The 16,996-nt window shown below is 39.3% G+C and overlaps 1 protein-coding gene across 2 annotated transcripts in view; it reads left to right on the top strand.

The window, feature by feature from the left end:
- The window catches only part of LOC105347393 (serine/threonine-protein kinase SMG1), a 28,236-nt gene extending 11,490 nt beyond the window's left edge, over positions 1 to 16,746 (top strand). Inside the window, exons 28-74 of one of the 2 annotated variants that reach the window (XM_011456463.4) lie at positions 90 to 249; positions 379 to 505; positions 602 to 1,156; positions 1,268 to 1,427; positions 1,529 to 1,589; positions 1,695 to 1,790; positions 2,076 to 2,279; positions 2,417 to 2,555; positions 2,670 to 2,837; positions 3,169 to 3,322; positions 3,661 to 3,880; positions 3,981 to 4,151; positions 4,362 to 4,493; positions 4,609 to 4,703; positions 4,788 to 4,886; positions 4,991 to 5,141; positions 5,438 to 5,539; positions 5,637 to 5,737; positions 5,928 to 6,081; positions 6,247 to 6,366; positions 6,495 to 6,775; positions 6,920 to 7,093; positions 7,274 to 7,373; positions 7,529 to 7,669; positions 7,877 to 7,981; positions 8,085 to 8,170; positions 8,323 to 8,458; positions 8,593 to 8,686; positions 8,806 to 8,904; positions 9,139 to 9,332; positions 9,572 to 9,757; positions 9,933 to 10,169; positions 10,493 to 10,610; positions 10,728 to 10,810; positions 10,906 to 11,156; positions 11,431 to 11,596; positions 12,082 to 12,258; positions 12,572 to 12,696; positions 12,818 to 12,896; positions 13,211 to 13,336; positions 13,525 to 13,623; positions 14,007 to 14,191; positions 14,372 to 14,463; positions 14,697 to 14,810; positions 15,040 to 15,093; positions 15,212 to 15,318; positions 15,444 to 16,746. In XM_011456463.4, coding sequence (XP_011454765.3) covers positions 90 to 249; positions 379 to 505; positions 602 to 1,156; positions 1,268 to 1,427; positions 1,529 to 1,589; positions 1,695 to 1,790; positions 2,076 to 2,279; positions 2,417 to 2,555; positions 2,670 to 2,837; positions 3,169 to 3,322; positions 3,661 to 3,880; positions 3,981 to 4,151; positions 4,362 to 4,493; positions 4,609 to 4,703; positions 4,788 to 4,886; positions 4,991 to 5,141; positions 5,438 to 5,539; positions 5,637 to 5,737; positions 5,928 to 6,081; positions 6,247 to 6,366; positions 6,495 to 6,775; positions 6,920 to 7,093; positions 7,274 to 7,373; positions 7,529 to 7,669; positions 7,877 to 7,981; positions 8,085 to 8,170; positions 8,323 to 8,458; positions 8,593 to 8,686; positions 8,806 to 8,904; positions 9,139 to 9,332; positions 9,572 to 9,757; positions 9,933 to 10,169; positions 10,493 to 10,610; positions 10,728 to 10,810; positions 10,906 to 11,156; positions 11,431 to 11,596; positions 12,082 to 12,258; positions 12,572 to 12,696; positions 12,818 to 12,896; positions 13,211 to 13,336; positions 13,525 to 13,623; positions 14,007 to 14,191; positions 14,372 to 14,463; positions 14,697 to 14,810; positions 15,040 to 15,093; positions 15,212 to 15,318; positions 15,444 to 15,521 — 6,856 coding nt within the window. In that variant the 3' untranslated portion in view covers positions 15,522 to 16,746. The remainder of the gene's footprint in view (positions 1 to 89; positions 250 to 378; positions 506 to 601; positions 1,157 to 1,267; positions 1,428 to 1,528; positions 1,590 to 1,694; positions 1,791 to 2,075; positions 2,280 to 2,416; positions 2,556 to 2,669; positions 2,838 to 3,168; positions 3,323 to 3,660; positions 3,881 to 3,980; positions 4,152 to 4,361; positions 4,494 to 4,608; positions 4,704 to 4,787; positions 4,887 to 4,990; positions 5,142 to 5,437; positions 5,540 to 5,636; positions 5,738 to 5,927; positions 6,082 to 6,246; positions 6,367 to 6,494; positions 6,776 to 6,919; positions 7,094 to 7,273; positions 7,374 to 7,528; positions 7,670 to 7,876; positions 7,982 to 8,084; positions 8,171 to 8,322; positions 8,459 to 8,592; positions 8,687 to 8,805; positions 8,905 to 9,138; positions 9,333 to 9,571; positions 9,758 to 9,932; positions 10,170 to 10,492; positions 10,611 to 10,727; positions 10,811 to 10,905; positions 11,157 to 11,430; positions 11,597 to 12,081; positions 12,259 to 12,571; positions 12,697 to 12,817; positions 12,897 to 13,210; positions 13,337 to 13,524; positions 13,624 to 14,006; positions 14,192 to 14,371; positions 14,464 to 14,696; positions 14,811 to 15,039; positions 15,094 to 15,211; positions 15,319 to 15,443) is intronic. The other variant, XM_034458546.2, reaches the window with a different exon arrangement.
- The last annotated feature ends 250 nt before the right edge of the window (positions 16,747 to 16,996 follow it).

Genomic DNA, 16,996 nt, shown 5'->3' on the forward strand with positions numbered 1-16,996 from the left:
ATGTATTAAAACTTTGAGATAACATATCAGTTTCTTGTTATTATTGCTCTCTTTGTCCCTGAGCTTAGTTCTGATTTATGTGTGTTCAGGACTGACATTTCCAAGTGTTTGAGCCATGTTGAAAGCCTAGAAGAAAGTTTGCTGAGAGTAGCTTCCCTTGAATGGCCTCTGTTATCCAATCAGAGAGCACTGACTCACCTGTGTACCACCACAGTTCTCCGAAAACAGACGGAGGACAAAAAGTCCAAGGTAGTATACTTTTATTTGTGTTTCACAATTTAATTCAACATTCTTGTTAATTATAAGGTCGAATATTGACTAATTTGTTTCCTTTAAACTGGTTTGCAGTTTTTGTAATTTTTGTATTGTTGACTGTAGATGATTTTGTTGCCACTGAGTGAGGATGACCGTATGGACGCTGATGAACATGACATCACTTCCTTCCTTCACCTGCAGAGACTACTGGACATACAGAAGCAAAGTGCAGCTTCTGAAAAAATGCCAGGTAAGTTCCACAATAGGTGCAAGTGCAGTTAAAACTTCAACTATCTCAATTTTGTTGCATTCGTATTAGTGATAACTTTTGCATGACTCATTGCAGGCCTAACCAGCCAGATTTTGAAGATTCAGCTGTCCACAGCTAGTTTGGCAAGAAAACAGAACAATTACAAGCTTGCTGAGAGTGTGCTGCTCTCACAGATTGACAACCTGATAAAACCCAACATAGAGAACGGCAGAGTGGCTCCTGAGAACTTGCTGTCTGCCTTGTCTACCCTGCAGAGTAACAAGAAGGCGGTCAGTCAACTGGAGGTACTGAGGGTGGAGCGGGAGGGGGCCAAACTCCTCCACAGCATGGCACAACAGAAGGAGAGCATAGACATCCTGTCTAGCAGCATTGTGGGTTTTATCTGTGCAGACTTGAAGCAGGAGAAGAAGGACAAGGAGCTCTTGGAGAACTGTAGCCAGCTGTGTGGCAAGTCACTGCTGACCCTGGTCAAATGGCTGCAGGTGGACTACAAGAATCTGTCCAGCATTGTGACCCAGGGTGGCCAGCCCGAGGGGGAGGACAGTGTGCTTGCTGGAAACCTACAACTCCTGATGGAGACAGAGGCCCGGGCATCTGGGCAGGGCATGGGGCTAGTGATGGAGGAAAACAGTAAGCTTAGAGAGAGAGCGAGAGAAAAAACGATTGTTACTTTCATATGAAAAATTATTTTTTAAAAAGTTACTATCTATATAGTTAGTGGGTTTTTTTGTCTTTTTTCAGACATCAGTATTGCAGACAGTGCAATTGTCAATGAGACAGACAGTCTGATTGGACGACTTCTCAATCTGAGTACTGTTGAATGTCCCACCCTCAGCAAGGCATGGTTCACCCTGGCTGGCTGGTGCTATAAGTGGGGGCGCAAGTCTGTGGACAATGCCAGGTAAGGCTTTACAAATGTTCCCTCCCCTGATGCTCTGGTAATATATCAATCACTGGGAGTAGAGTTGTAATGTGGAAATTTTTTTGTTATTTCTAAAACAGTCATGGTTCTGTTGAGCTTTTAAGTGAAGAAATAGAGGCAGTGAAGATAGCTTTGCCCAAGGTAGGATACATATTGATTTCAATGAGTTTAAATTTTCAGTCAGAACTGTGAACAAACTTTACAGTATGACATACAGTGGCTTGTATTTGGTGTTGTTGTTTAAAGGGGACCAGTGTGGAGGAGACGGGGAAGGTGCTGAACGTGCTGAGACAGATCCACACAGTGGATAACAGTGAGGAGGACATCTGTGAACAGGAACAGGTCAGTCAGATAACAGCAAGTCAATCTGTATGTAGGTGTACCCATTTAATGAACCAGAGAGTAAATTAGTTACAACATTGCATAAGATATACAGTCGTCTGAAATTTGAAATGTTTTGGTCAATGGCATTTTTATGTTGCAGTATTTTGAACTTGAAAATTTAAAACAAAGTAATTTGAGAAAGTAATTTGTCATGCAAGTAAATCTTTTGTTGAAATGTATCAAAAAGAAATAACCAGTGTTTTTTGGGTGCTGAGAAATGGATAAAACTGTTTGATGTTGTAGGGACAATATGACGATGGAGCAGAGACAACCCGGCGTCAGCTGTTGTCCTGTTGTCTGTCGCTACAGATTGCTAGCGAGGAGTGCATCGAGAGTCTGCTGGTCATCTGGAGGGGAATCGTCCACCGCGTGTACCACTACTACCAACTGTCTGCCAAAGCCTACTTCACCTACCTACAGCTGAATGGCAAGGTCAGTGGACTAAAGGTCATGGTCTTTTACTCATTTTCAATTTTTTAGTGAAAGATTTACTGAATTAGTATTACATGATGTTTTGAATTTTATAAACGTGGGATCTCTAATTTTTTGTGATTAAGTTTATGTACTGTTTTCATTTAACACAGGCTAAATCTGAAGAGAGCAATGAGGACGGTAATGTCATTGCCACACTACGACTCCTCAGGCTCTTAGTGAAACATGCATGGGAGTTACGCAACATTCTAGAGTCTGGATTAGCTAGTACCCCAACCACTCCATGGAAAGGTAACCCATATATTTTGGATCTTGCTTGGATAAACCATATCCTCAATATAAATCATGCATATAATTTTCTTTTGGTAAATAAATAATGTTCTATATATTTTGTGTTTCTGATAGGAATAATTCCTCAGCTGTTTTCACGATTGAGTCACCCCGAGTTGTACGTGAGACAGAGTATCTCTGACCTGCTATGTCGCGTGGCCCATGATGCACCACACCTGATTGTTTACCCGGCAGTGGTGGGATCCTCCACCAAAATGGAGGACACAGACACCAAGCGAGAAGGTAGGTCCTACCTGTGTGTTATCAATCTGATAGCATTTTCTTATCCTCACTAAACATTGAATTAAACAGTATTTAGCTGTTTAGATCATTAAGAAATCAATCAAAGTGTTTTTAATTGTAAAGTATTGACAGTAAATCTAATTTATCAGTAAATTTCTTGTATTCTTGTTCTTAAATTCTCCTTAATCAACTTATTTGGTTGGAGAGACTAAAAATTGCCTCATTGTAAATACACAGTTTTTAAGTTAAGGATAAATCTCTTACTAACCAACAAGTGTGATCATTTCTTTAAATGTAATGAATTTTAATTTCAATGATCTCTTGTGGCTAGGCTTACTGAACCAGTACTTGACGAAGCAGATGGATGAGGAGGAAGATGAAGACAAGTCGCAGGAGGAAGACAGCGAAGAGGAGGATGTTACCAACACAATGCTACAGAACTGTCTGGCCTCCATTGTTGAGGCTCTGTCTCACAACAATCCAATGTAAGATACTACTTAAATCCATCTGATAATGTTAAATGTCAAAGGTCAATTACAAGATTTGTACACTGTATGAATCCTATTTTGATCAGTATCCTTGTGTATTTTCACATTTAAAAGAACTACCCCTTTATTAAAAAGTGGATAACAATATTAAACCCTATGTTAGAAAGTTTGCTCTATTCAATCTATATACAAACTAATTTTTTATAACAAAACAAGCTTCCTTAAGGGGAGATAATAAACAGAGGGATCAGAAGTAAGAGTTATACTTCTTGACTCAATGTAAACTAACACCCTATACATGTACTGGTATTTATGATTGGATTGTATTTTATAAGGATGATTCGGGAGGTGAAGCAGCTTGTTCACGAGCTGCGAAGGATCACACTGCTCTGGGACGAACTCTGGCTGGGCACGCTCAATCAGCAGCACATCGACGTCAACAGGAAGTTACAGCAGCTAGAGGCGGAGGTCAAAAAGGTCATGAACAACGCCAGCCTGACCAAGGACGAGAAGATGGCCATTATTAAGGAGAAACATAGAACCATCATGAAGCCCGTAAGAACATAGAAGCAATGTTATATTGGGATGGAAACTAGTTTGATATTATCTTATTGCTTATAAGATATGGAATTCATGTTTTCATTTTCCCTTTCAGACATTATACACTCTAGAGAGACTTCAGGAAATCACATCACAGGAAGTGGAAACTCCACATGAGCAGTGGTTTCAGGAGAATTATGGGAAACTAATCACCATGGCAATGGATAGATTGAGGAATCCCACTAACCCTAATCACCCAAGCAGCAGCTGGCAACCTTTCAAACAGGTACAGCAAGTCAGCTGATAAACAGCTGTTTGCATATGATAAATCCTTATAATACTTACATGTACAATACAGTAGCATCTCAATAAAATTGTATATTGCATGAGAGGTAATAATAAAAGGTGTAACTTTGGACTGTATCTGAGATTTATGTTCATAATCAGTGTAGTCTATGGAGTGGGAGATTTATTATACATTTTTCCCCTAAATCAGCTCCACAGCAGTCTACAGTCAAGAGCTCAGAAGAGAAGCAGTCTGATCCTGAAGATGGACAAGATCAGTCCTAAGCTTCAGTCTCTGAAGTCTACAGTTATAGCCATGCCCGGTCTGGGCATGTCAGGAAAGGTAAAACTACTAGATGGTACTGTGGCTCATTTTGAACAATGGACAAATGCATGTATATTTGGGAAGGTGCTGCATTTTCATGTTATTCTTTCATGTATGATGTGTTTGTCCACAGGTTGTGACTGTTGAGTCAGTCTCCAACACAGTACAAATACTGCCCACAAAGACTAAGCCCAAGAAGCTGATTTTGTTGGGGTCCGATGGGAAAAGGTAGAAGTCAGTTTTATGAGAATAAATCAAGTCTGCATGGGAAAACTGAATCCTAGTCTTAATGTTTTTGTTTTCCTGTTTCAGATACCCATACTTGTTCAAAGGACTGGAAGACTTACATTTAGATGAGAGGATCATGCAGTTCTTGGGAATTGTCAACAATATGTTTGTAAATGACAACAGGTAATAATTATCTGCTATTAAATCATGGTACATGTATCAAGAATCACGGTATATTTAATATCCGGTACCTGAATGAAATATTGTAAACCTTGCCTCATTGACAGACAAGAGCAGCAGCTGTTCCGTGCCCGCCACTACTCAGTGACCCCCTTGGGGCCCCGCTCGGGACTGATTCAATGGGTGGATGGTGCCACGCCCCTGTTCAGTCTTTACAAGAGATGGCAGCAGAGGGACGCTCTAGCCCAGTCCATAAAGGTGAGTCAACCAATCTGCAAGCGTCCAGGGGTCAGGAAATAAGAACAATCTGGATATACACATGTACATCATACTGGCACGTGTACAGTGAACATCTACCTGTATCTTATTTTTAGAATGAAAGTGCACTTGCCACAACAAATTTTGAACTAGATCATCTGTTTTCAAACTGAACAACTTCCATAAACCATTTTTAGTCATTATTTTTCAACACAAGATATGGAAGCTTGAGACATTGTAAGTACATTTACCATTGACTTATATGTGCATGTAAGTATCTGTGTTGACTGTTATAGAATCAGAGTACCAGCAGTGCTTCCTCCACCAACCAGGCGACCACCATCCTACGGCCCAGCGAGATCTTCTACAACCAGCTCACCCCTGCACTCAGAGAAAAGGTAATAACCCCCTCACACTGCTATTCTAAGCATGCATGTGTATTTCTTACATTGTCAGCACAAAATTTTCTTTAACTTTCAAATTTTTTGTTTGAAGGGTATAACAAACTTGGAGAACCGCAAGGAATGGCCGCTGAGTGTGTTAAGGAGTGTGTTACAGGACTTGATAGCTGAGACCCCAGGGGATCTACTGGCCAGGTAATCATGTTGTACATGTATTGATAGTGAGAGAGATCCTTGATGCATATACGTACATGTGCTTATAGCAACAGCCTAACAATGTACATGTGCTTTTTCCCTACCTATGGATAGTAACAACAGCAAACTATTAAAATCTATAAAAATTATTTGTAATAAATATAAATGCATTTTTTTCCTTTGATTTCAGAGAGCTGTGGTGCTCCAGCACAGGGTCCAACGAGTGGTGGCAGATCACCCAGAGCTACGCCCGCTCCACCGCCGTCATGTCTATGATTGGCTACATCATTGGGCTGGGCGACCGACATTTGGACAACGTACTGGTGGATCTAGCTACTGGAGAGGTAGGAATCAGACTATAGGCCTATGGGTCTGTTACTGATAAAGATATATTTTTTTGTCAGTTTCCCAAGTCCATCTGTAAACATTTTAATGTTGAGGTGTCCTAATCAATATATGTTAAGGAGTTTAAATGCAATTACTAATATTGTCTTTTTTATCATCTTAAGGTTGTTCATATTGACTACAATGTGTGCTTTGAGAAAGGGAAGGGATTGAGGGTACCAGAAAAAGTTCCCTTTAGATTAACCCAGAACATTGAAACAGCACTGGGAGTAACAGGCATTGAGGTAGGCAGAGTATTGGAGTATATTTTCTTTATATCAAACCTAAAATTACTTCAATGTTACGGTGTTAGGATCTAGAGATCAGTGTCTAAGGAAATGCTTTGTCTCACTGAAGTTTGCTTTTGTTACAGGGAACGTTTAGAATTTCCTGTGAGCACGTGATGAAGACCCTGAGGAAGGGTCGCGAGACTCTCCTGACCCTGTTGGAGGCATTTGTGTATGACCCCCTGGTAGACTGGACAACAGGAAACGAGGGGGGGTATGCAGGAGCATTCTATGGGGGTGGGGGACTGTCTGTCCTCGGGGCAGGGGGAGATAATCGACAGACAAAGAGGGACATGGAAAGGGAGATTACTCTGAGCATGTTTTCCATCAGGATGGCTGAAATGAAAGTTCCTTGGATTAAGAACAGGTCTGTTGAAAACATTTTCAGTACATCTTCCATAGTACTATTAACCTTATGGTTACTTATGAATTTTTTTTTAATGTCTTTGTGGGCTAACTTTTTTTATAGGAAAAAAATAAGTTTTAATTAGATGTTATTTATCTTATACAGAGATGATCTTTTGAGGGCTCTGCCCAAACTGAGGGAGGAAGTCAGAAGATGGTGCGAGGCAGAAGACAAGCACTCAGCTGCGGTGGGAAATCAGGAGAGCATGAAGGAGGTCAAGCGTGTCGTGAAAGAAGCATTGAACGACCCGGAACACTCACTGTTCTCATTGCATGAAAGGTAAGGAAAGACAAAGACACGTTAGGTAGAGGATAATGTAAATAGATATCATTGCAAAGTGGAATACATGTTACATGTCTGTTAGACATCTCACTTGCATATCTGATTTGTAGCACAAATATAGTTATTACAGACCCTTTCATTCCTAGCATGACCTAATCATTTCTTGATTATTTGAAGGTATGAAGAATATGCAGTGGTGAAGGCAAACAGAGATTCTGTATTTGAAGTCCTGGAAAAGACTATCAATGAATTCAGTCACTGGCAGAAACTCCACAAGGTAAAACACGAGTTCCTTCAGACAGCTCACAATGCCACTCTCTACTCGTGAACTAGAACTTTTCCCCTTATCCCTTAATGTGAATTTTTTCTAAAAGAGCAACATAACTTCTGTACAACTCAATGGTAATACTTTGACTGACTTTCATATTACAGCATGTGGTTGAGAGTATCCAGGGAGCTCCATTCCAGAAGATGTGTGCTGATGTGGCCACCCCCCTCAATTTGGGAACCACCAGTTTCGGCCCAGTCACTGACTTCTTACAGGGTGCTGGCCAGAGTCAGATTGTGTCTCAGGTATACTTACTGACTTACATATATATTTAAACTGTGAGAACATGCATGTATTACCTTATGAAAGCAGGAACTTATATACTTTACTATCTAAATTAAAATTTATATCAATATTAGAAATAGGTACAAAAGATAATGCCAGATAAATCAATTAAAATAAGTTCTTTGCCTGTAGAATGGTTTATACATTTGTTATTGTGTATGTTTCAGTGTGAACAGCTGGAGGGGGAGATGGTCGGTTACCTCCAGCTACAGCGGTCACACCTCCACCGGGCCATGGACGTCCTGCACACCTACGCCACCATCATCTCACAGGTCAGTGGGGCTGGTCATCCCCTTGTAGAGGGTCAGAATGGTATCATACATATACAGTGGAGACACTCTATTCACTAGTCAATTTATTTCTCTCTGATTGCAGTTTGGAACAAGTTTCGCTGATCAGAACAGGACCGGGTATTACCTGATGTGGCTACAGGAAGTTCTGTGTGATTTCACCTCCGAGAAGTAAGATATAGATCTGTTTTATTTACACATATATCTTTAGGTCAATATCTATAGCAGTATCTAATTCCACTGCATCCTTACACACTGCTTCAGTATATCAGTCTGATAAATACATTTCAATTGCAAGTATACATGATATGTCTATATTGCAGATGTGAAGACATAGTGAGTCAGTTCCATGAGTTGTATGGTAGGCAGGGATTTTCGACGACTAAAACCCAGCATGTATTGAACACGGAGGCCAGGATACAGGGGATTATCACTGACGTCAACTCCCGCCTCATCAAGGTATAACATCTAAAGGCTTATAAAAGGAGAGGCTTAAAACATCAAGATGTAAAGATAAAAGAGCTAAGTGTAAAAATAATAAGACTTTCATTTGTTTCATTTTAATTATTGTTGGTTCATAATGCATGTTTCAGTTGTTGGAGAGAAGAAGCCAGGAGAATTCGGAGACGGAATACTTGGAGCGCCAGATCCTGGAACAGAACAAGACTGTGCAGGCTTTTGTCAGAGGTCAGTCCAAATGCCAATGTTTATTAATTCATGTATTGTGTATGATGTTATATGTGTACATGTATAAGTTATCACACTGGCTTCATTGTTTAAATTTCTTAATATCTGGTTATGTTTAGAGAATGGGATGAGTGGTGTGTCCAGTCTGATGGCCTGGGTCATCTCTGCCCTTTGTGCACTCAACAAGCGCTACAACCAGATGGAAGGAGCAGCCGCAGGTATGTCTGACTCCTTCATCATTATGTAGGATAATTCAATGATTCCAAACTTGGAATGATATGATGGAGGTTCTTTGTTAATTCTGGCATCCAACTAATAGTAGCATTAACAGAGACAAGTAGTTTCTTACCATTGTGTATATTGTATGGTGATATTTTTCAAAAGATGTTTTTGCCGTCCTTGATAACCAGGGTATACCAGTAGATACATGTACCTGTATATTTTGGTTACAGGTGCGGGGGACCGGCTGATGGACCTGACATCGCGGGACGGGGACTGGTTCCTGGATGAGCTGTGCAGTATGAGCAGTAACGTGATGCACTACATCGACATCCTGAAAGTCAACACCTCCGTACAGGACCTGGAGCACTTCAGCTCCCTCTATCTGGCCTTGACCTCCACTCACAGCGTCTACACAGCTCTACAGGTATGAATCATTCTAAAGCATGGTCATTTTAAATAAATGTTAAACAATGTTTTTTAGTAAAAAACAGTGATGAATGAATGTTGCAAAGTTGCTCATTTTAAATCGTGTGTTATACTCTCAAACTTGATAGTGATAATTATGTACAATTATTATTATATGTCTAAAAAATAGTACCTAGCTATGCATGTATAAATTTCAACTTTATTTTGAGCTTTAACTCTTTACGTACTTGCCCATAGGATTTGAACTTGAACTTCCGGTCCATCATCCTGCCTGAGGCAGTGAAGGCGATCCAGGCACAGAATGCCAGCGTGTGCTCCGCCCTACAGGACCTGGAGAAGTTGTTCACAGATGCTGGGTACTCCACGGAGACCATCATAGCACAGCTAGAGTCATTGCACAGGAACGCAATCATGGGGTGTGAGGTAAGACATATCATAGGGCTTTGACATAAATGTGTTCATTTAAGATCTGCACTTTTAAGTTTCTACATTGTTTGAAATATAAATACATATACACTCATGTTGCATGTTTTTGTACTTAACAAGTTTAAGTTTTGATTTTTAACATTTAAAAAAAAAATATTTAATTTGTCTGTAGAATGATAACTTGGAGATGATGGCGGTGGTCAAGAGAATGCAGACTCAGTACCAGGAGATCCTGGCTGGGTCAGGGGAGGGGGATATGTCCCCGGGGCAGATGCTCCTGATGGGGTTCAATGGACTGTTCACCCGTCTGGAGGATGAGTTTACAGGGTTGATGGAGGCCATGGACTCCCTTAAGGTGCCTGAGGTCTGGAGGAAAGTGGACGCAGTCAGGGAAGGAAAGGCCATGCAGGTACTGGGGGACTTAACATTTAAACAATGAGCACAAATTGTCCCAGCTATTACCAGCTTCTGATATTCCTAATAAAATGCGAGGAAATAACCTTTGAGTATTATCGTAAAAGCACCCATCGTTCATTTTAAGAATCTGGCTTTGATATTTCTGACAGTAATGCACTAATATGAAATCCTCATTAAAGTTTGGCATTCTCGATTTTATATTCTTGCAATTTTAATCAGAATGATGGAAATGCAAAATGAAGTACCTGTGTGAAATAATAAATCTACAGTGACTCACTTTCTGTTTAGTCAGTAACTTTCACTTTCTGTTTACAGCTTTCCTCCTTCACCAGCAGTACCAGACATTATTTGTCCAGTCTGTTTTTCGTGAAACGCTTGCAGGCCATGCAGACATTTTTCCACATGTGCACTCAGTATGCTGCCAATCTGCAAGGTCAGTTCTTACACTCATTGTCTTAAATGTAATTCAGTGGATAGGTTTGGTGTTTGGAATTTATATGTTTAATCACTACTGAAAATGGATGATCACACATTTTGGTAATTCTTGTAGGAATTGAAGGTGGAAATTGTTATGACGATGAGCAGTTGTCTAGACCAATCAAGCGCTTCATCGCCGAATACGTTCGCAAACAGGTGAGCATGTGCAGTGCTTCAAGTTAAATCAAGAAAAATTTGATGATTTTTTTCCCTGTTATTTCAAGATTAACAATACTGGCTATTATTTGTAGGTGATAGGGTTCCCATCTCAAGTCCTGGGCTACATGCTGTGTGTGTTTATTGATGCCCTGGGAGTGAACGTGACGGCTGAGATCGAATTAAAAGACATCGGGGCCGAGTCGAAGGTCCCCCTGGAGGACCTCAGGAAGAAGGCAGTGGATGTATGTCTGAGGAACAGCCAGTTCCAGCACATGCACTTCACCCAGGCTAGCACCATCGTAAGCGCCCTAGACTCGGTCTGGAGGAGGCACGATCTAGCAAGGTAAGAGACAGGGGTCCCATGGAAACTTGTTGGATCTGTTGAAAGAAAAGGTGTAAAAGGCTTATTATCTCCTGTACACACTTTAGATTTTGCTGTAATGATTATAATTGTTTAAAAGAAATCTGTATTAAAATTGCACATAAGAGTATCAGACATACCATGCAAAGAAAATCTTTTCAGAAATTACCTTTTTAAAACTACAACATTTGAAAGGATCAAGTTGAAAAGTTTTCTGTCTTTTGCCTGGTTGTAAAATGCTATGGACAATTTGTAGGAGGTTGGACTCGAGTCTGGTGGTGATGAAGAACTGCCTGCATAGATCTCAGCTACAGCTCGCTCGAGTTCAGTGGCTGCACGAGGACCTGTTTGTGACAGCTGGGCGACAACTCAGTCAGATGGTGATGCCCAACCGGGCCACAGTCATGTCCGAGATGAGGAAGGTACGCAGACAACAAAGGGTGTTAATGTCCAGAAATATTGATCATAAATACAGCTTTTGGTTTAAAGTGGTAACGATTCAGACATAAATGACTTGAAAAAAGTAGAATAAAAATTCAAAGTCCTTACAAAGAACAGAGTTTTTTGTGTGCGGTTTATAAGCTTTTATTTTATTGTGGAAAAGAATTACTCTAGAATCATTTAAATTCGTGGGGGCCAATTTTTGTTGATTATGACTTTTTTGCTCATTCGTGGGGATGTAATTTCGTGGATGCGTAGCCTACTGTTTCAGTAACAAAGAACTCTTTCTAAAATTGTTTTCGTTGAGGATTTAATTTCGTGGGAGAAGGCTACCCACAAATTCCACGAAAACTGAGCCACCACGAATTTTAATGATTCCACAGTAAATATGAATGTCATAAAAGTAGTTAAACATGAAGTCAAAGTTCTTAGTATGGCTGTGTAGCTGTAATGACCTGTTTTACAGAGCATGCAGGCGTTGGCGTCCCAGGAGACGGGCCTGGTCAACTGTTACTCCCACTACATCCAGCTGGAGAGCAGCATCATCCAGCGACTGAAGTGGGCGGCCGGGGCCAACCCCTCACTCAACCTGGTCCTGCAACAGTTCGATGACGCTAGCAGCCTCAGGAAACTGCTGTATGAGGTCAGGGCTGTTTTGCATTATCATACAGTAATGCTAATAAAGAAGGGCAGTTTTATACAGTAGTGGCATTTTCCATGAAGCAATGTTTATATTATGTGATGAAAATGTCCTAAATCTGGAGTATCTACGTACAGATACAGTTTTAATTACTGTACCAACCTTAAGTTTGATGTGATTTTAAGTTTAATATTCAATACTGTTTAAAAAATAGTTTTTACAAAAAAAATTATGTTCAAAAGATATTTCTGGGGGGATATGCCCACTTCAAAGTTTCAGCATTTCCCTTTATCAACTTTTTCCATTATAATTTCAGGAGGAGAGAAAGAAGGCTACCGAGGTGGTGAGTCTGTGTCAGGGAATTCTCCACCTGGAGGCGTTGAGGACCAGGACCAGTGAGGCGTCCGCCTCAGATACCAACTTCCTCAGCCTCATCAACAAGTAAGCACCAGACTAATGATGCTGATTCGATACAAGATAAGCTTTTGATTATGTGAAGCCATTAAATTTTATCTCTATAGAATGGGCTTTCTTAAGTTACTATGCTCTGTGACTTTTTTAGGTGCAGTGAGACTTGCATGATGATGGAGTCCACAAATAGCTCTGTTACAGAAACAGAAATTCTGCTGATGAATACCAAAGTAAGACCCCCTTTCTTTTTCTTATCTTGTCACCCGCCAAAACCCCATCATCATCATTCTAGATGTTCATCACAACAATGTTATTTTATTAATAGTTCATGTATAAATTTTGAACCATTAATACAAGGCATTTTAGCTAGATAAATAGATATGCTTGTGCCTTTGGGGGTTTTTTTTGCATAGATAAACAAACTTTGACTTAAAATATCATGAGATAAAAATTTCAGTTTATTGAGATCCATCAAGACCCCGAAATTCAGTAAAAAGAGATTGCTTGATAACCTTAATGTGACTTTATGACATGACTTTCACAGGGTGCTGGAGAGAGCCAGAGGATTGACAGGAAGTGGCTGGAGGAATGTCGTGCCGACATACAGAGTCAGACAGACATGCTGCGTCAAGAGGCGGAGAAACTCCACAAGGACGTGGACACTGCACAGGTCAGTCACACTCCACTGAACGCCAAACTTGATGGAGCATAACTCATCACTCGTTCTTTTAAATGTCATTTTGTTATTGCACTTTATAACATGTGTAACAGTTTACTTTGTTCGAAGTCAAGACTAGGCCTGCTCTGACATGTTATGGTAGTCTGCTTTACGTTGATAACTCTTTTGTTACATTCTAGGATGCTATTAAAGATGAAGTGACAGCCATTAAGACAATCCTGACCACCCACCATAAGTTGATGTCCGACATTCGCACTATTCTCAAGTCCATGTCCAAGGTATAGTTCAGTGTCTTTTGGGCCAAGAAAATAATGTACATGTATTAGATTTTCAGGCTCTGTCACTGTTGCACAGACACTAAGGTTAATATTTTGAGTCTTTAAAGTCAACCACTGACAGTACTCACTCTAGAAACATCTATTGACTTTTAGCTTATGAGGATGTACAATTTTATGGAAAGAATTTGAAAGTATAAACATGCACTAGCACAAAGAGGACAAAAATTAGTTTTGACTACTGTCCAACCCTATTTCTTTTCAAAATAAATATTGTTCAACTCAAATTTCATATTCTTATTTGATTTACACTATTTGATTCAGAAATATATTGAGTAGCTTGTACAATCTACAATATCTCCATTAATGTCATGCTTTGTTTAAAGTTGGAAGAACAAGATGAAGGGGATTCCCCGGTCTTCAATGGCATCAGGGAATACCTGTGTGTCTACAAGAACTTCTCGGAGAACCTGGCCATGGTGCTGAAGCTCGTCCTGATGGAGGACATGACAAAGGAAGGCATGACGGAGACGGACTCTATGATAGAAACGCTGCTGATGCAGGTCCCTCAGTAAGTGCATGGGTACTATGTCTTCATGTAGTCATGTACTGTACATCACTGCGAATGGTACAATGTCTCAACACTGCAAACTGTGGTATTTCAATACAGTATTCCAAATTTAACTGGTGAAAGACATGCTTTGATTACTTGAATAACTTACAGTGAATAATATGTCTTATATTTTTGCAGAATTTTTGATGATTTGGTAAACCTTGCGCCTCCACTGATATCAGACGAGGAGGAATCCACAGACACTCCCTCGGAGTCCAGCTTCGCTTCTGGTTAGTCCTTAATGCTTTGATTATTTATATGAACCAGGTTCATGTGGGCCTGGTCAGTCCTTAATGCTTTGACTAACTACATGAACTGGGCACCATGTGGATTCTTTTCCATTGAATTTATTATATAGTCATTGCTTGATAGTTTTTAATGGTTTAACAAAAATTAAAGATGAGAAAAATGCACATGTTATGAGCATAGAATTTTTTGTGATTGATTGAATGCTAATTTTTAGCCCTGAAGAAACCCCTGGAGTCCAAGGAGTTGTCTAGTCCAATCAGGAAACCACTCCACAAGGAGACCAGCCTGGGCAGTAGTCCTCACATCAACCTGATGGCTAAAATATCAAGTAGGCCACCTCTCTCTCTCTCTCTCTCTCTCTCTCTCTCTCTCTCTCTCTCTCTCTCTCTTATGTATTTTAATATCACTTTATCACTTTAATCTCTAATGCAAAATGAATTGATTAAAATATTCTGTTTAAATATGATATATTTTATACCAATATTGATTAAGATTGTTATAAATAATTTATTTTGCCTATGCTATACATGATTTTTGAATGCAAAATATTTTTTCAGGCCAAAGTGGTAAGAAGTTAGACAAGGTTTCAAGAGATCCAAGAACTGGAAAAGGTATTATTATGGTTAAATATCCATGTACCTACATTGTATCATGTTGAAAATTTACTACTGTCTGTTTTACTCTTTGAATTTATGCAAAGAATGATGCATATTTGATGACGTTTTTCAGCCATACAAGAGAGGAATTCCTATGCTGTCAGTGTATGGAGAAGGGTGAAGATGAAGCTGGATGGTCGAGATCCTGACCTCAACAAACGATTCTCGGTTGCTGAACAAGTCAGTACTGTGCCTTGAAAACAACAGATTTTTTGTTAAATTATGTTTTACTCCATAGTTACATTTACTTGTTGAATGCATTGGAACATTTTGTAAGAATGTTTCTTTTTTCTTTCAAAATATAGGTGGAGTTTGTTTTAAAAGAGGCCAGAAATCTGGATAATCTATCGGTCCTGTATGAAGGTTGGACACCCTGGGTATGAACTAGCCAATAAAACCCGCAAGATTCTTGCCGGCTAAAACTGCTCCATAATCCGACACACCTATCTCACAGTGCTGCCACTGTGATAAAGAGGCGTGGTCGTATAGAGAGAGAGAAAGGAAGATAGAAAGAAGGAACACCATCAACATAGAGAAGCTAAACAAATAAAGGCTCGGGCCCGGCCAGAGGGTCTGCTAAAATGAGTCTGTTCAGCTTTTCACATGTGGGGGGTGGGTCAAGCCAATAGCACCAAATTCTGTCGACCACAGAGACGCGTGCTGAGAATTTTTTGTGGAAAGTTTGATGCACATTCTTCAAAGCAGTGCAACATTTTTGCCTGATTGATGACTAGTTTTCGGAGCATATATGTGTAACGTATATATGCATTTCAAAATGAATATCGATTACCATTTGTTTTTATTCAGCGGTTATGCTCTGATGATTTGCAGTGATGACCTAGGTCAAAGTTAATATATTGGAAATGTTTTCTAACATATGAAGTGCCGAACACCGAGAGCCAGAAATCGGCCTGCTTGTACATTGTGTATATAATTTTGTCTGGGTGATCAAGTTTCCTTCATTTTTGCAAAGTAGAGATGCCAGAGTTTTTCACTTATTTTTTTTTCTCCTTAAATTGTGTTGAGGAAATCAAGAACTTTTAGAAATGTAGGAAATTTTGATCACTCTTTTTTTTTTGGTCAGAATTTTTTCGATAATTGTGGTCATATTGTGAAGGTCAGTGTCATTACATGCTGTCACGTGACGTTTTTTTTATTTAACAAACAAAATTCTTCAGCTGGGCATTATATCTTGAAATTCACTTGCTGAAAATTTAAAATAATTATGTTTAATGTGAAATTGTTCAAATTATTTTTAGTAATTCATCAATAGACATTTTTTTTTCAGTTATTATTATTGATAAGTTTGTTTTGCAGTTTTGAATTACTTACTTTGTGACTTAGTTATATTTTTTGATAATAAAAAAAAAGTTTAAGCATGCATATCTGTATTCAAACTTGTAGTATAGCGTCAGATGTAATCACGTGTGAAAAATTCCTATTGTAATCCTCAGTAATGCTACCCAGGAATAATTGTTTAATTAGATGCCTAAAATGTGCTCAGAAGTGAAAATTGATGTAAATAATTTTGTTTTCTGTATAAGATTTTTGAATTTATTCTTTCTTGATTTCAATATAAATTTCAATAAAACATTTTGGGTCTACGTGGTTTTTCTTTTATCACCGGAGGAGTATAAAAGTTGTTGAAGATTTCCACTGTCTGTCAACTTCAGCACCATGTGATGTTTGTGTCATATATTGAAGCCTATCAACCTTGATGGTCACTTACCAAAATGGAATTGAGAGTTTATTCAAGCTTTCTGACATCACTTTTTTCGCAATTCTTATTTTCCTCATATTCAGGGTATTCATTACGTAAATATAAGGCTTGTAAATAAAAAGTGAGCTTGTCTTAAAG

The sequence above is a fragment of the Magallana gigas genome, chromosome 7, assembly GCF_963853765.1.
Source record: "Magallana gigas chromosome 7, xbMagGiga1.1, whole genome shotgun sequence".
Taxonomy (NCBI): Eukaryota; Metazoa; Mollusca; class Bivalvia; order Ostreida; family Ostreidae; genus Magallana; species Magallana gigas.